The 8628-nt window shown below is 47.5% G+C and overlaps 1 protein-coding gene across 1 annotated transcript in view; it reads left to right on the plus strand.

Annotated features, from left to right (window-relative positions):
• Window positions 1-8191, plus strand: part of agbl2 (AGBL carboxypeptidase 2) — a 57306-nt gene extending 49115 nt beyond the window's left edge. The window contains exons 22-24 of the mRNA XM_078414734.1: window positions 663-753; window positions 2675-2842; window positions 7530-8191. Coding sequence (XP_078270860.1) covers window positions 663-753; window positions 2675-2842; window positions 7530-7983 — 713 coding nt within the window. The 3' untranslated portion in view covers window positions 7984-8191. The remainder of the gene's footprint in view (window positions 1-662; window positions 754-2674; window positions 2843-7529) is intronic.
• Window positions 8192-8628: the final 437 nt, after the last annotated feature.

The following is an 8628-nucleotide window of genomic DNA, read 5'->3' on the forward strand; positions in this document are numbered from 1 at the left end:
GTACCCTTCCCTCTTCCACTCACTCCATCCGGAAATCAACCTCTCCTCAACCTGGATCCACCTATCGCTTGTCAGCTCTTGCCTCTCCCGTCTGCCTCACTTCTTTGTGCTGGCTATCTCCACTCTACTATTTCAGTCCAGGTGACGGTCTCGACCCAAAATGTTGACTGTCCATTTCCCAACACAGATGCTGCTCGACCCACTGAGTTCCTCCAGCAGTTTTTTGCTTCATGATTCCTAATAAGCCAGTCCCCCATTGATTGATGGTGACCCAAGGGAATTGTTTTAGACAATAGACAATAGACAATAGGTGCAGGAGGAGGCCATTCGGCCCTTCGAGCCAGCACCGCCATTCAATGTGATCATGGCTGATCATTCTCAATGTACCCCGTTCCTGCCTTCTCCCCATACCCCCTGACTCCGCTATCCTTAAGAGCTCTATCTAGCTCTCTCTTGAATGCATTCAGAGAATTGGCCTCCACTGCCTTCTGAGGCAGAGAATTCCACAGATTCACAACTCTGACTGAAAAAGTTTTTCCTCATCTCAGTTTTCCTCCATTAGCCAAGGTTTTGCCTGGGCACACACTATTTTATTTTCAGTTTATTGATCATTGATCCATTGTATACTATTTTAATCCTGTGTTCTAATTTGATGTTCTTAGCTGCATATCATTTACACATTGGGGAGACAACTTCCCTGCCTCAGGGCCAGGAGAGACAGGAGATGTGCATGGGAACCGATGTGCCATCAAGGTAAGATGTCTGGCCTAGAGGAAGCATAATTCACTCTTGCCTTACCAGCCCTTCTTCCAACATATTCCAGGCAGTCACTGGGTAGGAATTTGTTCATCAGAAATTATTGACCATTGATTTCTCTGTTCAGTTCTCTCCTGCAAGTGTTTCACATTAGGTTTACTTTGGCTAAACAATTAGAGAGAAATCCATAAGGTTCCCACCCTGTTGTATAACTCTGGTCAGCCAACATCAGTTTCAGTCTCAGAATTCCAGCCCATAGCCATCCTTTCATTAATCTCTTAAACTTTCAACAAAGCTCAACATTAAGCTCCTTATCTTCAGTCTAAGCACATCAGGAATGAACACAGGAATTTGTCAATTTCAGATAACCAGTTTTTCCAGCTGACCACTTCCAGAATTCCCTTCGATGTTAGAATTCCAGCATCTGTTTCTCACAGTTCCAGAACTTTTTTCTCCCTCCCCTGTTCTCATTCCTCCACTGGGGACGTCAGATGCGGGAAACAAGCCATCATCATCACACCCACGCCATTCCGTCTCGCTTGATCACGGACAATCCTCTCTGCCCCTAGAACATAGAACAGCGCAGGAAACGGCAGGCCCTTCGGCCCACAATATCCGTGCTGAACATGATGCCAAATTACACTAATCTCCTCTGCCTGTAAATGATTACATAGATCAAATATTTGACTTATGACATTTGCCAGTTCCAATGGATAATTATTGACCTGAAATATCAGCTCATTTTTTCCTCTCCACAGTTGCTGCCTCACCTGATTGGAAAGTTGGTGAGGGGTATCACTGACTAAAGCTATAGCAAGGATTGCAGAAGAACCTTCAGGCAGACACAATGCATGGAAATTTACTGCATTACGAGTACTGTAGTAGATTTTTTTTAGATGTAGAGATACAGCGCAGAAACAGGCCCTTCGGCCCACCAGGTCCGCGCCGCCCAGCGATCCTCGCACATTAACACTATCCTACACCCACTAGGGACAATTTTTTTTTACATTTGCCCAGCCAATTAACCTACATATCTGTACGTCTTTGGAGTGTGGGAGGAAACCGAAGATCTCGGAGAAAACCCATGCAGGTCACGGGGAGAACGTACAAACTCCGTACAGACGGCGCCCATAGTCAGGATCGAACCTGAGTCTCCGGCGCTGCATTCGCTGTAAGGCAGCAACTCTACCGCTGCGCCACCGTGCCGCCCCTAAAGCAGTCTTCCGTCTGAAAACAACATCTTGCTAATGGAATTGCAACTGGATAGTCACTTCGAGTCCAGTGGCCACACTGTACAGTCACTGCAGGTTCAGTGGGCAAACCAAATAGTCGCTCTGAATCCAGTGGCCACACTGTTTGGTCACAGTAGGTTAAGTAGCTACACTGCATAGTCATTCTGAGAATCCAGTGGTCACACTGCACGGTCACTGTGAGATACCAGTGGCCACACTGAAAGGTCCCTCAATTCAATGGCCACTATTATGGTCACTCAGTCCAATAGCCACACTGTATGGTCACTGTCTGAGAGTCCAGTGGCCATGCTATGGTCACTCATAGAGCCAGTGACCACTTGGGTATGATCACTGAGAAACCAGTGTCCACACTGTATGGTCATTGAGAGAGCCAGTGGCCACATTGTATAGTTGCTCAACTCAATGACCACACTGTTTGGTCACTCAAGCCAGTGTCCACACTGTGGTCACTCATACATCTAGAGGCCACACCATGGTCACTCATACAGCCACTCAGTGGCTACTCGGGCCAGTGGCCATTTGGATATGGTCACTCTTAGCGTCCAGTGGCCACAATGCATGGTCGCTCCTTGTGCCCACATTGTTTATCACCGTGCTCCACAGAATCCTTGGCATTCTCGGTGCAGAACTTTCTTCAATAAATCTCAACTCCTCTCTGTATATAGGAAGAACATCAAAGCCCCTCCTGATGTCAACAAGTCTCCCACGATGGCCCAGAGTAGCAGTGGATCCAGGGCACCTGGGAGCGAGAGAGGAAAGCGGGCACCACCAGTCATGCTCAGCATGGCGACAGCCTCGCTGGTCAGCCTGGACACCGTGGTGGAACAGAACGAGTAAGTCAGCCGCTGGTTTCTCAGATGAAGCTGATGTCTAAGCAAAGACACTGCGGGATCTTTCATTCACATGCCCAAGAGGAATCTGGTTAGTCCACAACAGCTCTGGCTCAAGATATAAAGCAGCTGGGTGCAGATGGGCAGGGGATGCGATGATTTGATTTGCACCTTTCAAACATGATCAGCAACAGGGAGAGAATATTCTACCTCCTGTCATCAGCCTTCAATACCCTGGTAAAAATGTCATTGGTCTTCTTATTCAGAATCCCTGCCAGTGGGAATGTGTTGTCTCCACCTCTCTATTAAATCCTTTAATCTTAATTACATCATCCCTCAACCTACTATATTTAGGAGAATACTGACCATGTTAATGCAACTTGTCCATGAAGTCTAACTTTGCAGGCTTCAGTTTTATTCTTGTCAATCACTGCTGCATCTACTCTAAAACTTGTTCGACCTTGAAACATAACTTCAACCCCTTCATATTCCACCTCTTGTGAGATAACAACAATTGTTCCATTTTTTGAGATTATGTTTTGTTTCATTGCACTAGTTTTTGGTGAATTCGTACTCAGTAGTCTTCACCTCCGCTTCTCCAACTCATATTCTCCAATCTTTCATAAAATATCCTGGCACCCACCTTGGCACCCACCCACCCACATAGGCACACATGTTAAATTCCAAAGGCCATATTTGTGTTCATCGCTGAGGGAGGGAGGAGGGATGGTTAAAGTGCCTATCAGTTGACAAAGTGTGCAACAGTGGCATGGCGGTAGAGCTGCTACTTCACAACACCAGAGACCCAGGTTCGATCCTGACCTCAGGTGCTATCCGTGTGGAGTATGTTCGTTCGCTCTGTGACCATATGGGTTACATAGACATAAAGAAAATAGGTGCAGGTGTAGGCCACTCGGCCCTGCGAGCCAGCACCGCCATTCAATATGATCATGGCCGATCATCCAAAATCAGTACCCCATTCCTGCTTTTTCCCCCCATACCCCTTGATTCCTTTAGCCCTTAGAGCTATATCTAACTCTCTCTTGAAAACATCCAGTGAATTGGCCTCCACTGCCTTCTGTGGCAGAGAATTCCACAGATTCACAACACTCTGGGCAAAATTGTTTTTCCTCATCTTAGTCCTAAATGGCTTACCCCTTATTCTGAAACTGCAAACCCTGGTTCTGGACTCCCCCAATCTCGGGAACAATTTTCCTGCATCTAGCCTGTCCAATCCCTTAAGAATTTGATATGTTTCTATAAGATCCCCTCTCATCCTAAATTCCAGTGAATACAAGCCCAGTCGACTCATTCTTTATTCTTTTTCTTTTGTATGTCAACCACAACAATCAAAAATGGCAATTGGTGCTTCAGAGTACAGTAGTTGACACTTTGCTGCAAATTTTGCCAGATCTGTAGAACTACCCAGGGTGGAGGACAAGGACATAAAGCAGCTCCCACCTCGACCCATTCTTTCATCATATGCCAGTACCGCCATCCCTGGAATTAACTTGGTGAACCTACGCTGCCCTCCCTCAATAGCAAGAATGTCCTTCCTCAAATTAAGAGACCAAAACTGCACACAATACTCCAGGTGTGGTCTCACCAGGGCCCTGTACAACTGCAGTAGGACCTCCTTGCTCCTATACTCAAATCCTCTCTCCATGAAGGCCAACATGCCATTAGCTTTCTTCACTGCCTGCTTTACCTGCATGCTTACTTTCAGTGACAGAAGTACATGGACATCCAGGTCTTGTTGCACCGTCCCTTTTCCTAATCTGACACCATTCAGATAACAATCTGACTTCTTGTTCTTGCTGCCAAAGTGGATAACCTCACATTTATTCACAATATATCACACCCAGCTTTGTGTCATCCGCAAACTTGGAGATGTTACATTTAATTCCCTCGTCTAAATCGTTAATATATATTGTACATAACTGGGATCCCAGCCTTGTAGCACCCCACTAGTCACTGCCTGCCATTCTGAAAAGGACCCATTAATTCCTACTCTTTGCTTCCTGTCTGCCAACCAGTTCTCTATCCATATCAATATCCTATCCCCAATACCATGTGCTCTAACTTTGCACACTAATCTCTTGTGTGGGACCTTGTCAAAGGTTTTTTGAAAGTCCAGATACACCACATCCACTGGCTCTCCCTTATCCATTCTACTTGTTACATCCTCAAAAAATTCCAGATTAGTCAGGCATGATTTCCTCTTCCTAAATCCATGCTGATTTTAACCGATCCTGTCACTGTTTTCCAAATGCACTGCTATTACATCTTTAACAATCGACTCAAGCATCTTCCCCACTACCGATGTAAGGCTAACTGGTCTATAATTCCACATTTTCTCTCTCCCTCCTTTCTTAAAAAGTGGGTTTACTTTGGCTACCCTCCAGTCCACAGGAACTGATCCAGAGTCCATAGAACATTGGTAAATGATCATCAATACATCCACGATTTCTAGGGCCACCTCCTTGAGTACTCTGGGATGCAGACCATCAGGCCGTAGGGATTTATCTGCCTTCAGTCCCAACAGTTTACCTAACACCATTTCCTGACTAATGTGGATTCCCTTCAGTTCTTCCTTCCCACTAGATCCTCGGTCCCCTAGTATTTCTGGGAGATTGTTTGTGTCTTCCTTAGTGAAGACAGAACCAAAGTACTTGTTTTCTCCGGCAGTTCGGGTTTCATCCCACATCCCAAAGACATGTGGGTCTGTGGGTTAATTGGCCACCTATTAATTGGAACCTATAATTCCCTAATGTGCAGGGAGTGGATGTGAACATGGGATATCATGGAACTGGCGCCAACAGGTGATCAATGGTCGGTGTGGACTCATTTGGTCCAAGGGCCTGTTTTCATGCTGTATCTTTCAATTAAATTAAATTCAATCAAAGTGTCTAGGAGAACTGAGGTCCAAGGATCACAACCAGAGAAACAGTCTGTCCATTGCTGCACAGCAGTATTTGGCTTCAGTGGCTGTGTTAACTGCTGTTTCGGGCAAGCCTCAGATGCATCTGAATCCCTGTTGGGCAGGATACTGGGACCAACCGTCAGTGATCCACACTCGCCTAGGTTCATTAATGCAAGATGCCAAAACAAAATGAAACTAATTGATGAGTGTAGGAAAGAACTGCAGATGCTGGTTTAAACCGAAGGTAGACACAAAATGCTGGAGTAACTCAGCGGGACAGGCAGCATCTCTGGAGAGAAGGAATGGGTGATGTTTCGGGTTGAGGCCCTTCTTCAGACTGGTCCTTCCTTCTCTCCAGAGATGCTACCTGTCCCGAGTTACTCCAGCATTTTGTGTCTAAATTGATGAGTGTGTTTGGGATGAAATAGCAGAAGGGAAGCTGAAGGGAATGTAAGAAAATATTAGTAGGATCTTCTGCCCCTTTTCCTCGACATTGGTTTCACAGAGTTCCAACCCTGGCTACCTCTCAGCAAATTGTTGTCCAGGTCCAGGGCCCATAACCCCGCATCAAATCCTATTCCTGTCCCCCAGATTGGACCCTGTATTGGATCCTGGTGTTCATCTCCAGATCGTATCCTAGATTAAATCCTGGTCCCTGCATCCGCCATTAAATTCAGGACAGAATCTGGGGCGGCACGGTGGTGTAGCAGTAGAGCTGCTGCCTTACAGCGCCAGACTTGGGTTTGATCCTGACTATGGGTGCTGTCTGTTTGGAGTTTGTACGTTCTCCTTGTGATCCAGTGGGTTTATCCAGTGTGCTCCGGTTTCCTCCCACACTCCAAAGACATACAGGTTTGTAGGTTAATTGGCTTCAGTACAATACATGGACAGTGTCCTGCATTAAATTCCAGTCTAGAAACCTGAGGGGCAAAGTTTCTTGCAGTTGGTGGTGGGTAAATAGACAATAGGTGCAGGAGGAGGCCATTCGGCCCTTCGAGCCAGCACCGCCATTCAATGTGATCATGGCTGATCATTCTCAATCAGTACCCCGTTCCTGCCTTCTCCCCATACCCCTTGACTCCGCTATCTTTAAGAGCTCTATCTAGCTCTCTCTTGAATGCATTCAGAGAATTGGCCTCCACTGCCTTCTGAGGCAGAGAATTCCACAGATTTACAACTCTATGACTGAAAAGGTTTTTCCTCATCTCCGTTCTAAATGGCCTACCCCTTATTCTTAAACTGTGGCCCCTGGTTCTGGACTCCCCCAACATTGGGAACATGTTTCCTGCCTCTAACGTGTCCAACCCCTTAATAATCTTATATGTTTCGATAAGATCCCCTCTCATCCTTCTAAATTCCAGTGTATACAAGCCTAGTCGCTCCAGTCCCGCCGTTCCAGGAATTAACCTAGTGAACCTACGCTGAACGCCCTCAATGGAATGAGCTGCCCTAGGAAGTAGGCAGGTACAATAACAACATGTAAAAGACAGGTGTACAGGTTTAGAAAGGTTTGGAAAGGTTTAGAAGGATGTGATCCAAATGGGAAACGCTTAGTCTTGGCATCTTGGTGAGCATGGTCAGATCCTGTGCCGTGTTACTCTATGACTTTACCCAAGACAGTGAGGAGCAGGGCGCCTGTTATTTGGCTAAAATATGAACTATCCAATCTAAGCCTGGACTTTTCACCACATTTTCATGATGTTAGTGAGTTTAATTTGAAATCGAGCTCTTTTAAAATAATGACAGTAATCTGTGATTCTTTGACAGAGGTGTGAACAATGTGGAGGATAGGCTGTACAAGGTCGCACCTCCATTTGAACCCCATCCATCAGCACCTCAAATGATCAGCACCATGGTGAATCGCAAGAGAAACAAACCGCAGAGGTACCCGAAGTTCCCAGCCAGAAACAACACGCTCGTACTGCCCAAAGTGGTGAGCGGGACAACAGTGGCAATGCACCAGCCCAGCAGGGGACCTTCAGGTACAAGGCTGCCATTGGACCCCCCTGCCACAGAAGGCACAGATAGGCACAGGCAAGCACCGGGCAGAAAGTCACCAGAACTGCAGGAAAAGGACTCAGAGTGTGAGAGGCCGCGAAAGATGGAACGCAATCTGCTGGTGGAATCCCTCAAAGACCAGCTGTCCACCGCAGGCTTGTGGCAGGATAACGAGCAGCAAACGCAACCCGCTGATCCGACAGACACCAGCACTGACACGTAACCACTGGATCTGCCTTTCAATTCCACTGTCATCTCATCATACACCCTGCTGCACCTGAACCCCAACCAACTCCACACATCCCCAACAACACCCCCCCTCATCAGCCCTAACCAACCCCACCAACCAACCCCAGCAACACCCCCCCTCATCAGCCCCAACCAACCAATCCCACACATCCCCAACAACACCCCCCCTCATCAGCCCTAACCAACCAACCCCACACATCCCCAGCAACACCCCCCCTCATCAGCCCCAACCAACCAACCCCACACATCCCCAACAACACCCCCTCATCAGCCCCAACCAACCAACCCCACACATCCCCAACATCCCCCTCATCAGCCCCAACCAACCAACCCCACATATTCCCAACAACACCCCCCCCTCATCAGCCCCAACCAACCAATCCCACCCCACACATCCCCAACACCCCCCTCATCAGCCCCAAGCAACCCCACACATCCCCAACACCCCCCCTCATCAGCCTCAACCAACCCCACACATCCCCAACACCCCCCCTCATCAGCCCCAACCAACCAAACCCACACATCCCCAGCAACACCCTCATCAGCCCCAACCAACCCCACACATCCCCAACACCCCCCCCTCATCAGCCCCAACCAACCAACCCCACACATCCCCAAC

The sequence above is a fragment of the Rhinoraja longicauda genome, chromosome 18 (genome assembly GCF_053455715.1).
Source record: "Rhinoraja longicauda isolate Sanriku21f chromosome 18, sRhiLon1.1, whole genome shotgun sequence".
NCBI lineage: Eukaryota > Metazoa > Chordata > Chondrichthyes > Rajiformes > Arhynchobatidae > Rhinoraja > Rhinoraja longicauda.